Here is a 20,353-nt window from a genome sequence, read left to right as displayed (position 1 = left end):
TTAGCCTTATTAATAGGTTGAAAAGAAAATTTACTTCTAACAAAGGCTGCACATCAAATGGGTACAGAATGGAGATCAGAATTGTGAATTTTAAAAGGAAAAGCTTGCTGATACAGACTGACCAGAATTACTTGGTAAGCCAAGTGCAAGTAAACTACTTGCATTTTAACAGAGCCAAACATGTATTGTAACATTACCCGTCTAATAAGTAACAGTCAGGCCACAGATGAAGGACTCTGTTTTGGAGAAAAGTGCCAGTGAAAGTATGAGGATCATTATATCATATTTCTTGAACACTGCTTCCTAACACAGTTCTGTTGGCTGTGTCCCCTGCTAGAAGCATTGAAACCCGTATTCTCTGCTTTCCTGAAGGATGTGCTCAGATAGGGACCATCTCAAAGAATGCCTCTAGCTGCCACTTTTGTGAAGGTCATGCTGTGTTTTGAATGATCTGTTGTTGTTTTGTGTCTAAATAAGAGGCAGCATGGTCTCATGTAGAGGGTAGGTGAGGGAATTGTTGGAGTTCTTGTGTTCTTCTCTTAGCTCTGTCAGGCAGCATGTAATGCTAGAAAAATGTCTCATATTTTCTTCAAAATTAAAATACACGCATTGGTTTCTGTCTGCTTGTGGAGATCTGATCTAAGCGTCTCCCAAATGCCCCACAGGCTGGTAATGAGAATTTATTGCATTTTTTTTGAAACATCAGGAATGAGGTGGAAGCACTGCTCTGAGATTTTAACAATGTCTGTTTTAAACTGGGTGTTAGAGAAAGGAAGATGCAGGACTACCTGGAATTGCTATCTAGCCTTCCAGCACACAGATCTGTAATGCCATTAAAGTTGTGGTTCTGTTTGGGCAGCAAACAGGAGCCATCATTCTTTCTTGCCTGCCATGTTTCCATTGGAACATGGCAGGCAAGGTCAGTTTCTTGGATTCAGGACGGTACAAAGGATGATGGAGCAGGTTACAAAGCTGAGTAACTAAAGCCAGGGCCAGCACCTGGGGCTTCTGAGAAGGTGTTTCACAGTCATTTGAGGGAACTGCTGCCTGGAGACTCCAGCCTGTTCCTAAATTCCTGTTTGTTCCTTGGTGCAACCAAACACAGGTGGTTGAAGACCCTTTGCCTTCCTCCCTTCTTCTAACATTAGGCAATGACCATGGACCTACGTGTTCTTGGACCTGCTTTTTTTATTTTTTTTTTTTTTTACTGTCAGCACTCAAGACTATTGAAGAACTAGATTGCACCACATGGTCCTACGTGTGACAGTGCTCCTGAGAATAAACATCTCTGCTTCTCTGGGGACTTCCAGAACAGCTGTCTTACCTCTGTGCACTTTGATCTCTAAGTCAGCCTAAAGTAAATCCCCATCTCTTCCAGTATGATTTTTTTTTTTTTTTTTTGCTTCTGGAAATTGGCACAACACACCATTGGTACTCTCCCATGCCCATTTTAGACCTGAGAAAGACTTCAGGTGCCTGAGTCTTAGTAGAAAAGTCAGCAAGACTTCTTTTTCTTTGTGAACTGCTATGGCCGTGTCCTGCTGTGGCTCCTGCACATTCCACTGATGCAGTGTTGGAGTTGTCAGGTGATCGCTGCATTAGGAAGCTTCAGTTGCCTCTGGACCAGGTACAGCAATTAAGGCACATGGTATAGGATTGATAAACTGGACTCTTCTGGATAAATGGGAATGGTGTTACAGACCAAGCCCAAGGAGAGAAAGAAAATGAGGTACCATTTCAGGCTTAGTATGTTCCTTCCATCGTGCACTGTTGAAAGGTGTTGGGCTGAAGCTATGAGCTGTCACTGATCTGAGGGGTGTTCATTTCTCCCAGCAGCTGGACTGGCTGCTTTGGCCAGAAATGTGTGCTGGTTTGGTAACCACTGTCCCTGTTCAGAAGTGCTTCTTGGAAGCCATCACAGCAGGAAAGAGGTGGTTCCTTTCACTGCCTCGCTGAGAAAGATTTGCATCATTTTCTAGTACCCAGCTACTTGCAAAGAAAACAGTACAGTGGTTGGGAGCAAGCTGGAGACCACAAAAAGCCCATTGTCTTGGGCTTTGGTTTGAGACTTTAGCCTATGCAGAAGCTGAAAGAAAACACAAAGTTGGGCAGTGATACAGAGTCTTTTTGCCAGATTTTGAAATGGTGGAGATACCAGGATGACAGAAGGATATGTGGAGCTTTTGTCAAACCATTGGACCAGACTTCAGTTTTTGTGTAAATGGCATAAAGCTTATAGAAGTTAAGTAAAATGAAAAACTGGTTACTGTTGCTGCTCTGAAGTGTTGCTTTTGGAGTAGTGTTTTGCATATTTTTATTTGAAGTACTTTACCAGCTGGATGAGTCCAATAGTTTTGTTTCCAAAACTAGGAGAGGTACCTGCCAATTCTGTTCACAAAGTACACTCAGGTGTGTTGAAAGGGTGATATTTTTGAGATGCACAATTTTAAGGTTTGCCATCATCAAGCATAAATCACAAGGAAACCTGAAATGCACATTCTCTTTTTTGGTGTCATTTAGTACATACATGACCACAGGCATGTAATTGGGCAAGATTTTGTTTTGGTTCTCATCTGTGTGCAGGCTGGTGTGGCAAAGTACCAGAATTGTCATGGAAAATCTGTTTGCATACCTGCAGTGAAATTAAATATGGCTTGCATTCAGTGCTCATTAAGTGGACAAATCTGTGCAATCCTGCTCTGGTTGATTGACAATGTACTTATGATAATTTCCATCCAGAGAATCTGATGACAGGTCATTGTATCACCTGACGGTTGTGACTTCTGTCATGGAATTGACTACACAGCTTTTCTGATGGGTTACATCTCACTGTGGTACACAGAAATGCAATTCATAGATGGAACTACAGCAGCTAGTGAAGATTTACCCTGCATTTTTGTAGGGCTTTTAATTGTTTGGCAATACTGCTAATTTTTAGGGGTGCAATAAAAATAATCTCCCTCTCACTCTGAGAAAGTTCACAAACTAATTTTGTTAAGCTGATATGTCTCTCTTGGTTTTGGAGTCCCCAGGACCAGTCAGCAGGGCAGTGCTGGGCAGTAATCTACATTTCCTTCCAGATGAACGTAAAGGAGGAAGGAAAATACTTCCCTTGGTTGCTGTGGGCTCTTCAACATGAATAGTGTGACTGGGCTCAATGCCAGAAATAGCACTCTTGAGGCAGGTGATCTCTAGGTGGGCCTAGTAGGATGAACGCACAGACAACAATTTAAAAGAGCAAAATACATATAAATCTAAATGAGATTCATAAAGAGCTTATTAGCAGAGAGCAAGGATGCCTGATGGACTTTGTCATACTCATGTGTCTCTAAATAGTAAATCTGACAGTAGAGATTGAAGCAGTTGTTCAGTATTCCTCGAAACAATCATCTCCGTTTCCTCATCTCACTGCCAGCTCTGCTGGAATCACTCTTAGGTATCAGCTGCAACACTGTGGTTCTCTGGAATGCTATTTCACTTTTCATCTCCTTCCTCCTTTTCTTGAAGACAGGCAGTTCTTCACAAGAAGTTATCCCTCACTTAAACAAATGCAGACAGAAAACAGGCCCTAGACCAAGGAATTAGGCTTTCTAATACCTTAGGATCATTTTGCTGATGTTAATGCAGGTTAGACAGTAACTTTTGGTTCAAGGGCTCACTTAATAATTGTTCTGTCTTGCACAAAGAGGAACACGTGGATTATTTGAAGTAGTCAGTACCAATACAGAAAAAATACAGTTCCATTCTTGCTGAGGAAACCTGAAAAAGTCAGTGATAGTGGATGGCTGGCTAGTGAAGGTATTTTGTTTGTGCAAGTGGAAACCAAAGGGACCTTTCTTTTGTGTTACAGTTACCTTTCTGTAAGTGGTAAGTAAGAAAGAACATGAGACTTCCTGCAGGGGATTGGTACTGAGAATGCAGGTACAGGTCCTGCAGTACTTTAAAAGATGCCCTGGTGCACAGCACGTGGGAAGCAATTACATTGCTTATCCACTGTCCCACTAACCATGAAGAAAAGAGTTTGGAAGAAAGGGGCAGTTATAAGGAAAAGCAAATAGATATTTCTGGTTTTATTGACTACGGGACAGCATACTCTTTCTTTCTTGGACATGGGTGTACAGAACTAACATACAGGAAAGATGTGATGACATCCTCCTGTCAGTGCTGAAAGAGACTTTGCTTTTCTACCCCAGTCCTTGATCTCTTCATTTCCTCCTCTATGGTTTAGCAGATGCACCTTCTGCTCTCAACTTGGCTTTCTTCTCCAGGTTTATGTTCGTAAGAGATTCATGTCTTTTCATACCCTACAATGTAATAAGATCATCAGTTATCACCTGAAGGACCACAGAGTTGAAACTTGAATCAATAACTTACCTGACCTATCCTTACCAAGGCACAGTTCTGTCAGCTTTAATGCCAGGAAGACAAGAGGGTTAAAGTAAATATTCAGAGATTATTTTGGCTAAAAGTAATTACTTCTCTGGGAATAAATTAAACCCTTTTTTTCAAGGCACTAGCAGATACATTCTGTGCTTCTGGTCAGTATTTAATACTGATATGATTTTCATGAAACAGAGAAACAAATCAAAAGTTAAACAGAATATTTTGAGATGGAAGGGACCACATGGATCATCAATTCCAACTCTTCACTGAATGGCTCACTGGGGAATCAAACTTACAACCTTGGCGTTATTAGCACTGTTCTCTGGCCAACTGAGCTCATCTCAGGAAACATAAATAATTCCAGCTGCTTTGAAAACAAGGATTCCAAAGTAGCTGTCCTCTCTTCCTGGTACTTGCATTCATACTTCTCCAGTACAGAGGGAAATGCTCTGGGAATCATCAGTGTTTGATCTCTGCTGTTAAAGCCAGGAAAAATCCTTCCACTGTTTCATTTCAGAGTGCATTGTAATAGACAAATTCTGATACAAAACATCAGGTGACACTCAGTAGCTCACAGTGCTGGAGTTAAGACTGTCACTACTTGTAAGGTTTCTCTAGAACACAGTAGTCCATAGAAACCAGACCTGAACAGTGTCATCAGAAGAGAGGCAGCATAACAAATAAGGTTCTTCTGCCACGCAGACGCTTTAAGCTCAGGGGTTTTTGTTTAAAGGAAGCATCTTAATGGTGACATCATCCTTTTCTGATGAGAATTAGTCAATGAGGGTCACTTCTGGGGAACCAGGAGGACTTGTTAAAATTTTGTTCAGTGATAAAATGACAAAAAACCCCAAAACAAACAAAAACCCCCAAACCCCTAAAGCAAGACAGTACAAAAAATCCTAGAGGAACTAAGAAGTTCAAATGAAGGTTTATTTGCCCTCATCAGCCCAAATTCTGTGCTTACCTGCTTCCCTCTGATCACCATGGCAATGCATCCCACTATTGTCAAGGCAATCATGACATAGCTGAACTTTATACGCAGGGTGGTCTTTGCTGCTCTCACTGTCTCAAGCCTCAAGAAAGAATAAAAGAACACACTCATTATCAGAGACCCAAATAATTCACTTGGCTAACTATTTAATTTCTCCTAGTGTGCAGTCTTGGTAGTTTTGTGGAATGCTAACAGCACTTGGCTCTTTGCACAAAAAAGTTCTACAACAGAAAAGGATGATCTCTAAGTACCTTGGGAGACAGGTGGTAACAGAGGCATGTAACAGAGGCATTCCTTTCAAAGCTGGAAACAAGCCCAATTTTTTAAACTTAGCTTTTTCTATTGGTAAAATACTGCCTTTGCAGACCACTTGACTGCAATACAAAGGAGGAAGGCTGCAGGATTTAAGTGTGTTTGTTCATTGTGAAAAGAACAGGGAAAAGAGAGGAATGATTTAACCAATACTGTATTTTTCTTACTGTCAGCTCCCTCTGTGCTCACTACCACCTTCCAATATCTGCAAAGTCAGGGAGAACTCATCTGTATAATAATTGTGATGTATTTAACATAGTAAAACATGCATTTTTCTCTCAATAGCAGAAGTCTGGTAAAACCCAAAATATGGTGTTTTAACAGTTGAGAGTTCATTGGGCAGCAGGAAGCATTAGCACAGCTTTGCCATTTCTTCTGCCTCAACTTCACAGTAGTTTATCAAGCAGTCTTATTTCCCAGCAAGGTGCTTCCACTGCTACAGGACTTGAAAGTGCAATACGTGACACACAGGCTGCTGAATGCAGCATTCAGAAATTCTGAACAGGACTTAGTAAAAGACCAGTGGTCCCCACTCCTGCTGGAGTAAATAGTCCTAAAGTGAATGCTTCCCTGAGAAACTAAGGAGGCGTGGAGGATTGTAAGCTTTCCTACATCAGCTCTGGACAGAGGAACTCTAATATTTTTTTTTTAAATTTATTTTTTCTTTTAGGGGGCTTAGCTAGCCACACCAGTAGCTATACCATCCTTTTGGGAAACGTGTTGCCTACTCTGCTGTTATCTTTGAAAAACAAGAAGTCTTCCACCAGAAGAGTAGCAGTTATTGACACCTTCCAGCTGTGTAGAGAGTCAAAGCAAAAGATCATATTTTCTTGAGTTAACGCTGAAGATCATTCTACCCAAATGGCATCTTGGTTACAGCAGCTTTTCAGTCTGTGTTAGAGAGAACAATGCAAGAAGGGCCAGTGAAGCATTAATGCTTTTTAGAAGTGCTTTCCATAATAACCAAAGACCTACACCCTGAATATTTAACTCTTCTTGCAGAATTTAGGGCAGATAACTCCCTTCTCAAGGAGGGCTGATACTCTCACTGATTATATTTGGCACATGACAAAATTCCACAAGACTGGAGAAGCACCCAACACTGTGTAATGAACAGAATAAATGCATCAAACTAGGTTAATTATACCCCAAAACTAATGTGGAGAATGGATTTAATGGAACTGGGAAATTATATAGAATCTGTTATTACATTTTGACCCTTACATTTGGAAGGAAAAAAAAGGTACTTCAGGATCCATGGTAGTTCAGCGTGGTAAATCACACAGGACCTGAGAGCTGAGAAGTTTTGTTCTTGTTTTTGTCAGAGCATTGATTTGAGTACAAGATTTCTGATCATAGGGAACAAACACATCCATCTACAATGAAACTAATGGTTAATTTTAGCATCCAGGTTATTTGCTTCTGCTAATAATCGGCAGTGAAAGCCTTGAGTGCAGGCTGCAATTAAGCTGAAATGCACAGCAGTAGGATTTTAAAAAGTTTGCTAGTTAATTTTGGAAATACCTTAGATGTGTTAAGAATTTACAAGAGCAAAAGGTAGATATCTAAACACAACTTGCATTTTAAATCAGTTCAGTGGCTAAGTTTAACATTTGTTTAATAAATGGGTTGCTTCAACACATTTTACAAGATTACTGAGTTATAGCACAAGCCCTTACAACACATAATTAATCTCAGATTAATTAATTAATTAATCTCAGAACAGGAAAACAAGTTTTTGTGCTTTTGTAGTTCTCAATTGTCTTCTCAGATTTGGCTGAATTATTTGTCTAAATAAAAATAATTCCCTATGCACTTGCAGAAATGGTCAGCTTTTATCAGAAGTTGGTTTGTCCTTTCAATAAACTACTGAAATCAATCACTCTGCTAACTCTGTTTTCTTAAAAACACTCATAACAAGTGTTTGGTATGCAAAAATATATGAAGTGATAGTAAGTTTTAATAATTTACTCCAGTATGTGTATTTCAAATGTAGTTTTAAGAAGAGTGATTCAATACAAAATGGAAGGATTCCACTTTAAACAAAATTCATTCATTATGATACATTTAAATACAGGGGTGGATTTTCAATTCCCACGTGGTGCATACAAACAAACAGAAAATATGTAAGAGGGCAGCTACATCATTTTCTTACTCAAGAAGTGCAAGATTTACTGTTTCTTTTTAATTTAAATAAATACATGTATTTAAAAGCATTTTGAGCATGTTTTAAAAGATAACTATACTTCCACTAGGAATGTTTTTTAAACTAATAGTTGTCTATTGTTGAAAAGTTTAATATTTATTTTTGGTGTGCAAACCAGAACATCCAGTTTTATTTTCTACTTTTCACACGGGACAAAGCTTTTGGCATTTGGACTCAGCAGCAAGAGGGAAATTTTGACTATATGTAATTAGGGAGCCTTAACACTGTTTGTTAGTTTAAATTCCAACAGGAAAGGAAGTTGGCCCATGCCCTTTAGGTATTCATTAATAAATACTTAAATGAGTTTCAGTTATTTTATAGCTGTATATGAAAGTTTCCCACCACAAGAGACTGACATATAATGAAAAACACTAGAAAAAGCTCACACTAATGCTTGATAAAAGCTTTCTGATTGTGAGAGAAGAGTATAAATGAACTGATGTGAAACGGTTTTCTAATGAAACAACCGATAAATGCTGTTCAGCCCTTTGCAAAAAAAGGAGAAAAACATCAAGAGGGATACATTATCTTAGCACAAGAGAATTGCTGAGGTCATTTCATCTACAAGGATGATACACCAAACACAGCAGGGTAAGGTTTTTCAGCAGTGCAAACCCATTCCTTTTTAGAAAGGAGTTGCATGCAAGTAACTTATTTCTGCATAGACAAAGCCTCTGTTACAGTTTCAAAAGCGACACTTACGAGACAGTCTCTGGAATATCCTCTGGCTTTTTGAAATTGCCTGCCCACAACAAAAACCTTCTCTCCCAGAGTGTAGGCCTGTATCCAGGCACTCCTGAAGCAGAACGACCTAAAAAATCCCCAACAAAACACACAAAGACAAAACAACAAAAGTCAGAGAGCTGTAACAAAACCAGTTAGGGTGAGCAATGCAGAACTCTAAATATGATTGCTAGAGGTGGTTAGAGAATGAAAACTGTATCACAGATTAACAAACGTGAATATGGATGAAACTGAAGCCATGTATGGAAAGCCAAATCCTTCTCAAAACCTCTGTATCTGCAGTCTAAATATGAAGAAGCTGCTCCAGCATCTAAAGTTCCTAAGGTACTGTTTTTCTGTTTCATTTAAATAAGGTTAAAAAGAACAAGAAATCAAGTGGAACAGCTACGGAAAAGTCAAGATGCTGCACAATAACAATAAAAGCCAGTATAGCATCACAGAATGTTAACTTTTTCAGGCAGTGTAAGATTTTATCTGAAGTTATACATAAACAGATGACCATAGGCAAATATTGGACACATAATTTTCAGGTCAGTCTTTCTAATGCCACAAACAAAATACTCATAATTTAACAGGGGAAGTTTTTAATATATAACATACCATTAAAATCTAAGAAACAAAGTTCAAAGATAGGCAGCTTCTTCCTTTTAAACAATAGGCAGTATCCTGTATGGCCATGTTCTCCCTCATGAATTATCTAGGAAGTGGGGTGGATGCAGTTTGCTGACAACACCAGGTTATTCAAAACCATAAAATTTTAAGAGGGCTGAGCCCAAAATGCCACAGGGCTTTAGAACCCAGAGTCAATGAATTGGCCTGGGAACTCCCTTGTCCTTAAAGAGGAAGCAATTCCAGTTCACACACAAGTGACAGACTCTGCCCTCACTTATAAATCATTACCTCGGCCTGAGCAAGGCCTTGGGGTGCCACAGTGGTTTTGGCAAGTGACAGAAAGGAAAACAGCAGAACTGTCAATGACCAGGAACTCAGACCAACACAACAGCATTACTGTGCCTCTGTGTAACACTGTGACTCCAGCTTTTTGAAAGGTATGGGAAAGACTTAGAAGGAGCTGAAATAGAACAAGCACAGAGAACCCTGGCAAAGACAGCCACAGGTATGGAATGGTCACCATGTCAGAAACTGTGTCACAGACTGAGACCCTATGGCCTGGAAAAGCAGTGACTGAAGCTCTCTTCAGCCCAGCAGAGCATTACAAGAGACATTGGGAGTGTGGATTATAATGAGGTCTTGGTTTGGAAGGGATACTGAATAAAAGAAAATCAGATTATAAAAAAGTGCACATTGGGTTAGAAAACAAACACAAGACTGTAGCTGAGGAATTTCTTCTTTGAGAAGAAATTCTTAGGGAAGAATTCTTAGGGAATTTTAGCATCCACATTCTTAGAGAATGTGGATGCTAAAAATACATCCAGTTCCAGGAAACTGGGCAAATTTGTCAGGGAAAAAAACATCCAGTGAGGACTATTAAACACCAAGATGCCACCTCTGGGGCAGTGGTATAGAGGAATCCTCTCCCTATTCTCTTCCTTAGGTTCTTGCTGTACGTCACCATTCCCACTTCACAAAAACGTAAGAGACTTCCTTTACTGGCCCCTGCTGGAGACATCACACTTTTAGGACCTTTTGTCCTACCCAGTACAGCTGATCCATGTTTTTAGCACAGAGTCCTGCCAAATGCTTCACATCTGTGTGCTCCTTTTCTCCTGCATGGATGTGCCATAAGGAACCTGTGATACAGGGAGCACAGAAACTGTCCCATATATAGTGAAAAAATGTTTCATGGCCTGAGCTTTACCTGACCAGCTCCATCCTTAAAAATGAACAATTCAGACTCGTCCCTGCAGGGCATGTTCAGTTTTTGGAACAGCTGGAGCTGGCTGCACTCCGAAAAACTGCAAAAGTCTATTAGCTCACACAACATTCCTAAACATGAACAGTTTACAGTGGGGCTGAACAGGCAGTTCAGGAGCCAGTTCTAGGAGCCTCAGTGTAGGAGTGTGCACTAGATAAGGCTCTGGTGATCTGCTACAAAGTGAATGCTGTGTCACCTTCACAAGTGGAAACATTGATCCCTAGCTTTTTGTTAGAGAACAAGACTTCACCAAATTTAGTGCTCCATTTTTCAGTCTAGGGACCAGAACTCTCACAAAATCAGGGATATGACCACCTGTGTCAGCCAAATTCCTGTTCAGATGATTGCAGCATGGATATGCAAGTATTCCATGGCATAAAACATTCCATGATTTTATCAAAGACTCTTACTCTTTGTCTGAAGGTCTTGCGGGGGTTTAACGCACAGCCTTCTGCTTATCTTCGGGTCCACTCCCTCGGTCATCCTCAGAACTGAGGGAATATTTCTTCCCAGCAGTTTAACAGCTCTATCTGGAAGAGAAGGCGGAGGAAGCAAAGAGGCCAAATTTAACTCAGAGCAGTAGAAAGTGGGAACTAGCTTTGCAATGGAAGCATTTCGCGGTTTTTTTTAACACAAGAGGAAAAAAAGAAAGAAAGCCAACAGGTACAAATGAAGGCAAGAAGTACCAGATTTAGTTGTAACAGCCTACCAAAGAAAGTAAAGCTTGTTTATAAGGTATGCCTTGAGCTTGCTCAGTAATCTAATGTAGAAAAATGTGAATGCAATTAAATTAATTTAGGGGGAAAAAAGCGCAAGATAATGTCCTGCCAGCAATTTCTAAACCACATTACAATTTCCGGGAACTAATCTATACATATGCTTTAGATACACTTTGGATGGTGCTGTTTCAAGGACTGCACGCAAGCATTCTACCAACCTTGTCACATCCCAAGAGCATTGAGAGAGTCAGGTCAAAAAGGCAGACTATTTAGCACTGAGAGGTAACTACTTTGTAGCGCATTAGAAAAGGCCAGGGCACCTTATATACAAACACATACTTCAAAGAAGGCGCTTCGAATGCATTAATTAATATTATAAAAAAGTTCGGGGAAAAAAAAAACCCAGCCCACCAAACTATCTCAGAAAGGCAAAAAGGGCACTTCTAAAATATAAAATAAGTTCATTTTTTAGTTTGTTGTTATACTGTCGGAAGATGTCTCTCCTAAGGCTCTTTACTTTCGAGGAATAATACACTCCCGCTCTGAAAAAAACAATCATTTACATTTACAGGCGACACCCCCAACGAAACCGGCCCCTTTTCAAACTCTTTAGAGAACCCGGGGCACAGCCCCACTCCCGTCACTGCTCTGGACGCCAGTCCATCAGACACGGCCCCTCACGCTTGGCTTCGCTCCCGCCGCAGCGCCGGCCGGGGCCGCCCCCTCCGCGCTCCGGGCCCGGCCGCCGGGGCTCCCGGGGAGGAGGCGAAGCGGCGGCAGCCCCGACCCGGCCGCGGGGCTCGGTCACTCCCCGCCTCCCTCCCTCCCTCACTCACTCCCTCACTCACCGGCGCGGCCCCACATGGCGCTGCCTCGGCCCTGCCGGGCGCCGCTCAATGTCACCGCTGGGCCCCGCCCCGGGCCCGCGATTGGAGGGAGCCGCGCCGCGGGGCGCTCGGGGCCGCCGGGGCCGGCACCGCCTCCGCTGGGGGCGGCCGGAGGTCTCGCAGCGGCCGCGGTAGGCGAAGGGGCCGCGAGGCCGCCGCCGGTGGAGATGCCCGACTGGGGGCCGCTGCGCCGGGGGCCGCGCTCCGGCGGGTCCCGCCCCGCTCCGCCCCGCGCGTCATCCCGGCTGCCCGCCGGATTGGGCGCCGCGGCTCCCTCGGCCGATCCAGGATGGCGGCGCCCAGCGGGGCCGCGAGCTGTGAGGACTTCGCCGAGTTCCAGGTAAGCCGCGCGGGGCGGGCGGGACGAGCCGGGCCGGGCCGGGCGCTGCCGCCGCCGCCGCCGCCGCCGCCGCCGCCGCCTCCCGCGCCCCGCGCCCCGCGCGCTCCCGCCGCCTCCCGGCGAACGGCCCCGCGGGAGCGCGCGCCCCGTGCGCGAGGTCACCCCGCTCCTCGCGGCCGGCGGGATGCGGCGGGAAGGGAGCAGGGTCCGGCCTTCCCCCCCTTCCCTCTTCCCTCCGGTAGGAGCGGGGCCGGACACCTCCCCTTCCCCTTTTCCGGGACGGAGCGCTCGCGGCGCGGGAGCCACGCGGGCGGCGGGAGCTCCGTGGGCGCCTCCGCGGCGTTTGAGGGAGCGGGGGTGCCACCCGTGTCCTCGGCGGTGCGAGCGCGGCCCAGGCCGGCGGGGCCGTGGGAACCGGCCTGTGTCTCGAACACGGACTCCCAGAATATCCTGAGTAGCTCGGACCCTCAGGAATCACCGAGTCCAGCTCCTGGCCCTGCACAGGACACCCCGAGGGTCACACCAGGAGCCTGAGGGTGTTGTCCAAACACATCTGGAACTCTGTCGGGCTTGGTGCTGTGACCACTGCCCTGAGGAGCCTGTTCCAGTGCTCTGCCACTCTCTGTGTGAAAAACTTTTTCCTGTGACCCAACCTAAACCACCCCCAGCTCGGCTTCACGCCCCCCAGAATGGCGGGGGGTTTATTCAAAGTTTGCCGTTTTGGTGCAGGCTGTGCCCACTTTCCTGTGTGGAAGTGGGGACGGGGACTTGTGCAGAGCTCTTCAGCCTGTCCGTGCTGCCTGCAGGGCCAGGGGACTTCAGGGGGCATCAGTTACTCACCCCTGCTCTGGCCTTTGCTGCCAAGGAAAGTCTGTGGTTTGCAGCACATACTCCTGCATGCGGGATTGCTCCTTTGGTGTGCTTCTAACTCTTTGTAAGGAATCCTATTTAGTTTCTATTAAAATGCTTGACTATGCAAATTTTTTGTAATAGGCTTTTCTGAGAGATATAACCGAGTATCTCTCTCTCTCTTTTTTAATATAGGAGCTGCTCAGGGTGATGAGGACAATCGATGATAGAATTGTTCATGAATTAAACACTACGATTCCGACAGCTTCCTTTGTGGGCAAGGTTGATCCTGGCCAGACGTGTAAAGAGCTCTACGAGTCTGTGAGTGTGCTCACCTTCCACTTTCAGCTTCCTTCCTGCTGCTTTAACATGTGCAGTGGCCAGTGTCTGAGGAAAACACTGCCTAGGTAGATCCTGCTTTGTGTGTTCCTAACTATCCTGCTCAACATCTCCACACACTGCTTCAGTTTAAAACCATGCAGGGAAGTTCTTTGTTCTGCAATACTGATCCTTCAAGGATCTTTTAAAAAGGGTGCTTGCTTTTCCTGCTTCTCTGCAAGACTCCTCATGTGTACCTTTGACTTTTGATCAACTTGGTAAGAGCATGAATGACAGGATAGTCTGAGTTGAGAGTAGCTGCTGCTCAAAGCAGTGTTGTTTCCCACATGTAGATTATGAATTCAAAGGGATTTCTATAGGCACAGCAATAGCATGACTTTGGAAAGTGTCTCTTTAAATTTATCACTAGGTGGTTTTTATTCTCTGATGAGTCACTGACTTTCTTTTTCTCCCCACTTAGTTGATGGATGCTCACACCAATAGAGAAAGAATCATCAAAAACTGCATCTCTCAGACTTCTGCTGTAGTGAAAACCCTCAAAGAAGAGAGGGAAAAGGCCCACGAAGATGCAGCATTATTAAAGCAACTCAGGAAAGAGCAGACAAAGGTGAGTGCTGGAGCCTTTGAGAGATCACTTATAGAGGAAGAAGTGGATATCTTTCCCAAACCAGTGTGATGGAGAGAACCTGAAGTGATCCTGAGTCAAGCAGTCTTTTCCAAGGTTGTTGTTGGCTCTTGTTGAGTCTTGTGAGAATTATTTTCCCAAAGCCTCCCCAAAGGCAGAGAGCTGCTTTTATCCTGCAGCTGGAGCATTTTCTGAAATTCTTTTACATGAATGCTGTAGAAAATAACACATTCTTTCCCGTGGTGGATTCTAACCTTCACTGACTGACTGAGGCGCAGCTTAACTCTTCCTACAAGATGCTTGTTCTCTACAAGATGCTCCTAGGCAACCATGAATTCCACTTGCACCTGGAGTACCTTGTGATGGTGTGAGAGAGAGATTTCTGGGTTTGCATACAGAATTCTAATGTGCAAATGCCCTCTCAACCTTCTGGCCTGTGGGTGGGAAGTGTACTTCACCAGAGGTGACCAGAGGGGTTTGAGTATCAGACGTGGAGAAAGGAACCCCACTGAAGTTCTCACCTCACTTCCAGGGCCCCTTTTGTAAGGAGAAGGATACTGAGAGAACCATGTGGCAGACAAGCAGTTTTATTCTTAAAGCCTCACTTACTGAGCTGCTAACAAGCATGGATATTAGTTTGGAAAACTGGAGTGGTAGCATAGTATTTTCTACAAATTTTGTTTGCAGAGACAGTTCTTTAAATCATTTAGTTACTGAGCCTGAAATCTCCCACTGAAAACACTGGGAGGATCACAATTAAAGTGTTTAATGATTGGAGGTGGCTTCAACTGTTAAAAGCATTCCATGCCTTAGAAACATCTCAGAAATTTTTTATGAGATCACCTCAGATTTGTACTTGGACCATATGAGGTATCCCCCTGCTTATCTCTTTTCCCTTGTTATGTGTGTTTTTCTGATCCTGCTAGTTGTACAACTTGGAGGACTTCGTACAAAATTATTACTTCTGGGTCACTGAATGAGAAAACTTGGAGTAGTAGTTTCTTTAAACTACTAAAGATCCTCTGAGTGTTTATTTTATAGAGACTTATCCTGGTCATCCAGTCACTCTGGATGCTGGATTGTTATTTCAAACAGATTGAAGTCCTGTTGAGTTGGGGAAAGTGCATCCAACAACTGTAGCAACTCTGTGTCCCTGAATATCTTACTTGGAAGGGTTTTAGTGGCATTGCTGTCTTGGCTTGCACCTGTTCACCAGGCCTCTAATTAGAACCATATATTGAAAATGGATGAACTCTGACTCTTTGTCTGTTATGTTAAAGACTCCAACAAGAATACATCCTAAATTTGGGCAAAAGGCAGATGGTTCTTAAATCTCCTACTATTGTCTCAGGACCAAATTACCCAAACACAACTGTCACACCTGCCCCTCGAGGTTTCTAATAGGTGTGAAACAGAGAGATTCTTGCCCTTCTCACAGGTCAAGTGAGTGCTCAAGAGCTGTGTATTGGTGGTAGTTCTTGCCAGAGCTTTTGCATCTGTGTAGAGCTGGTTTGTCCTGCAGTGATGACATGAAATATTAACTGGTTCAGACAGCACGAACAACATGTGATTGGACTGCAGACCCTTTTTGGTCAGTGCACTGAGTAGGTGGCAAATGAAGCAGAGAGGGTCTGTTCATAACCTTAGTTTTAAATCCAGAATCCTAGCTGGATTCCTAGCTTTGCTGCCAGCTTCATATATGACTCTAATAATGCAAGAGTGGCAGCTCAAGGCTGCAGAGCTAACCCCAGCCCTGGTATTCCCTGTGCTCAGTGCTTGCATTAGGTGCAGTTATTTGTGCCTGCGAAGCCTTCAGTTAATTGCTAGCAGATCTGGATGGGCATTATTTAGGAATAGAGCAGAATTAATCAGGATCTACTGCCAGGCTCGCTTTGGAGTCTGCCTTCACTGTGCCCTTGCAGACCTGTGTGTGCCTGAGCACTGGCTGGCTGCAAGGGCCAGGCTCCCAGGGTGATTACACATCGTGCCCTTTGGTTTGCACCATCAGAGGAGGTGTGCACCTGGTGCTGGGGTTGGGAGCTGGAAAGTTGCACTTGTAATAAATATGGAAGGCTGCAGGGAGACCTGTTTGACAATAACCCTTTTATCTGTTATTTTCTGCAGTTGAAATTGATGCAGTCGGAGCTCAATGTTGAAGAAGTGGTAAACGACAGAAGCTGGAAGGTACTCAGTCATTTAATAGTGATGATGTTCTGTCCCAACAGACAGTCCTGCACTGGAGGTGTGGGACTGGTGCCTTGTGAAGCAGGTTAACTCTAGAAATAGAGGAGGGCATTACTGGGGGAAATGCTTCAAGTCAGTAATTTTCCCAGTTCTGGATGCAGACATCAAAACTTTTCAGTTGCACTGCCAGGGGAAGAAAAGCATCTGATTTAGCATGGAGGAAGGACTGTGGGTTATTCCCTGTGTCCCTTTCTCCTTCTTGCCAGTGGCTGAGCACTTTGTAAGTTTTTCTGTGGTGACTTCTGAAAAGCTTTTCAGGGCCTCTAACAATGTCAGAGAGAAGGGTCTTTCACATTTGCCTCTATCTGGTGCTGATCACAACTCTGAGCAGAGCCCAGGGAGGGGTGAGGCTGTAGAAGTTGAACCTTTTCCTGATGGAGTTTCTTCAGGCCTGAACAGACACTCCCTGGTGCAAAGGGCAGCCTTGCCATTGCTCTCCTGTGTCAGCAGAGGGTGCAGATCACCCTCTGGACTGATGGCCCCGAAGTCTGTCTGGTGATTTTAACACTGAGCTTAAATTCTGAGGTGGCTCTGTTGTGTCACTGCAGCATTTCACATCTGGTATCCTTTTCTGGTTTGACTTAGCTTTTTGGAGCTTTCAATACTGCAGAGAACCTCTCTCTCTCTCTAAATGCAAAAAAGATTTTTGCAAATAGCTAGTACTAGCTGCACCTTCTTTTGTAATCCCTGCTTCATGATTGTAGCCCCTAGATTGCACCAGTGTAAAACCAATACAGCTTTATGTCCTGGGTGTTCATCAGTAACCTCAGTGCAGGCTGATGAAATGAGCACTTGCCTAGTTTTCTGCATATGCTTTGCCATCAGTACACCTCTGTACTGTCCCAAAAAACCTAAGCATGCACTTCAGGTTAATTTTAAACCCACTTAAATCTGACTAAATAGTGCAACAGCCTTAACAACATCCTGCAGGTCACCAGGGGCAAATATTTTACAGACAGTCTGCTGTAGGGGAACAGCCCCCACCCTCATCTTCATTCTGAAGCACCAAATTTAGTAATGATCCCAGAGGTTTCTTGTAGCTGCATTAAGCTTTTACTGGTGACAGAACTGTCTAATTTTCCTGAAGATGGAGAGTTTATAAAGAGTGAGGTATGCATGGTGCAGGGGTACTTCAGCCTGCTAGTGTATTCCTCAGCCAATGTTGAGAGTGGAGCTTGAAGAGATAAATATTTCTGGGTTTTATCTCCAGCTCTGCTGTACTGTGCTCTGAATATACACATAAATGTCTCCTTTAGCTGCCTGTTAAAATGTCAATTAGAGGCAGTCATGGTTGCAGACTGAATGCAATTTGTTACATGGAAGTGATTATTGGTGTGCAGGCTGGTATTTCTTGTTTTAGACTTCTGGTTGGGAAGTACACTTGTGTATTCCCATTAATCCTAAACAACTGAAAACTAATTGGAAAATCTGATTAGGAAACAGATTTTTAAACACTGGCTGACTATAGCAATAGTGGCATACAGAAGGATGCTACTTTGGAGAAATGCATGTGAAATTTGGATGATACCAAACAAGGAATTGACTTTCAAACAAGACACTTGCATTAGTCTCTGTCCAGCGCTTCCAGATTGGAGTTTATTGTTGGAGTGGTTTATACAAACACATAAAAGCCAGCAAAATCAATCTTTCCCCTAGTAACATGAATTTTAAGGTTTCTCAGCCATTGCTTTTCATGAAAAATGTCTGACAAATGAGAATAGCACTTCACAGGTAGACCAGTGGATTTAAGTGGCCCGAGTAACACACAGAGATCTGTGAGCCAATGATCCTAAAAGTAGGAGGCAGTGTTAGTAAGACTGCAGTGTTGATCATCCTGCCACAGATTGTGGAGTTACTGTTGAAGATACTTTGAAAGTTAGCATGATAGCAAGCAAGCTGGTGTGTTGTTTGATGCTACAGACCCTTGCAGTGCTTTAGAGAGCATTTCCAGCACCCTTTTAGACATATATGCCATTAAATGTCATTAACAGACAATGGGCAAAAACCAGTTCGATTTGTTTAGTAGTAAAATGTTTCTGAATTGGACTTGATGCTGTTGCTCTTAATTTCTACAGTTTCCTCCTATCACTGATCTCAAACCTTTACCTCATCTGAATACTTCCAGAGGTGTCCATTCCATGTGGTAATATAATGGCTGCACATTTCCATGTGTGAAAGAAACTATATCACAGCTTTTGTTTTCTGCAGTATGAAGCAGTTTGTAATCCATGTCTATGTCTTTAAATAAATTAAATTTGAAAAGTAGTTGAAAATTGCTCCAAAATTTTTGAGAAGCAATGCTGTAACTAATGTGTGCTCTAGGCCTTGCTTTTGCTGAAGTTGCCATAGGTTCTGAACTGTGGGTAAGATCTGCTGTAGAAGATTCTAGGAAGATAGAGCTTGAAACTGTGTATGTATATAAAGTGTTGGATAACTTCCCCAAAATTACAAGATCACTCACTTTGCACATAAAGTCAATGGGAGAGTTCATGAAACTTCATGTCCTGCTGATCACAGGCACTTGGGCCTGCCAAATCCCTGAACAGCTTGGCAAAATATGCTCTTGTGGGAATGCTGGTGGGACCACCAACACCTGCCAGAGCCTCAGCTTGGTGTCAGGTGGTGCTTGCGTCGCTTTCAGGACTTGTGCTGGACATGTTGGGATAAAAACTGATCAATAACTAAATGGCTTGTGAAGAGCACTTGCAGCCTTGGTGGGAGCCTGTGTGTTTTGCTTTGGATTCAGGCTGCCTTACTTTAAATAGTCACGTTTCTTGGCCCTCCTTAGGGCAGGCTGGTGGCAGCTCAAGCTAAATATACATGATCCTCAGTATCCAGTTCTGGAGGCTCAATTTTACTCAGAGAAGGTGCCAGAGGTGAGTGAGGCAGGAGTGCTGTGCCCTTTGCAGGGAGTACTGGCAGCACTGGCACAGGCAGGCAGAGCACTGGAAGTGTGCACGTGGCTTTCAGGAACCCTTGCCTCACTTCTTGGCTGTCATGCCAATGTAAAATATGCCTGATCAGGAAAGATGGGAATACAATGCCCAAATTTGAATGCCAGAGTGAACCTAACAGAACACAACCATTCAGGAGCCTTCCCATGATTATTTCCCTCTCTTTTAAAAACAAAAAGGCATCAGCATTTTTGATGATAACAGCCTACCAGGATTAAGAGTCTGCATTTTCTGAGGGAGAACACTTAGTGCTGTGCAGTCTCCCAACACCAGGCTGCAAACTTTGGATTTACTAAAGCCAGGAGTGAAGGTGAATGGAGATGGATGTCTTGGTAAGTGCCATTTATTGATACCTCAGAGCTGGGCAGCTTGAGATGGGTGCCCAGGTAGTTGAGGTAGTTGCCTGAACTGTCTGTGAAGTTCTGCTCATTTTCTGGATGGGATTGATTCACTTTTGCTCTTCTGTTTTGGTGTCTCAGGTATTTAATGAGCGGTGCCGAATTCACTACAAGCCTCCGAAGAGTCAATGATGACGTGGGGGATTTTCCATCAAGGTGGTCCATAACTGTGAGAGCCAAACTGGAAAGAGACCTTGGGTGAGCTGAATTGGGACCCTCCAGAACCAGTAGAACCCAGTCTTGTTTTGTTTTGGACCTACTTAGCTGAATTCTCAAGCTTGAAATGATTCTCCTGTAATTAAGAGAAAACAACTCATCTTTTGTACAAAATATGTGAACAAATGAGTTTTATAGTATTAAACCAATTTTCAATCAGAATGCAAAACTGGCATCTTTCTTGAACTTCCACAGCTCCAGTGATCCCAGAGGGGAGGAAAGAGTAAAACCTATCCTGAGCAGGGAGGAGAAGGCTCTTCCTGAGCT

At 43.6% G+C, this 20,353-nt stretch overlaps 2 protein-coding genes across 2 annotated transcripts; one reads left to right on the top strand and one right to left on the bottom strand.

Annotated features, from left to right (window-relative positions):
* Window positions 1-4,038: 4,038 nt before the first annotated feature.
* Window positions 4,039-12,242, bottom strand: FAM162A (family with sequence similarity 162 member A). The gene is made up of 5 exons (XM_059838150.1): window positions 12,083-12,242; window positions 10,926-11,045; window positions 8,598-8,706; window positions 5,351-5,459; window positions 4,039-4,304 (listed from the first exon to the last, which is right to left on the bottom strand). The coding sequence occupies exons 1-5, from the start codon at window positions 12,096-12,098 to the stop codon at window positions 4,218-4,220; spliced, it is 441 nt and encodes a 146-aa protein (XP_059694133.1). The 5' UTR covers window positions 12,099-12,242; the 3' UTR covers window positions 4,039-4,217.
* Window positions 12,243-12,331: 89 nt separating this feature from the next.
* Window positions 12,332-20,255, top strand: MIX23 (mitochondrial matrix import factor 23). The gene is made up of 5 exons (XM_059838152.1): window positions 12,332-12,461; window positions 13,506-13,631; window positions 14,110-14,256; window positions 16,399-16,458; window positions 19,952-20,255. Exons 1-5 carry the CDS (start codon window positions 12,411-12,413, stop codon window positions 20,000-20,002), a joined length of 435 nt encoding a protein of 144 aa, XP_059694135.1. The 5' UTR covers window positions 12,332-12,410; the 3' UTR covers window positions 20,003-20,255.
* Window positions 20,256-20,353: the final 98 nt, after the last annotated feature.

Source organism: Haemorhous mexicanus, chromosome 2 (genome assembly GCF_027477595.1).
Source record: "Haemorhous mexicanus isolate bHaeMex1 chromosome 2, bHaeMex1.pri, whole genome shotgun sequence".
In the NCBI taxonomy this organism is placed as follows: Eukaryota; Metazoa; Chordata; class Aves; order Passeriformes; family Fringillidae; genus Haemorhous; species Haemorhous mexicanus.
This window is presented reverse-complemented; position numbering and strand designations above follow the sequence as displayed.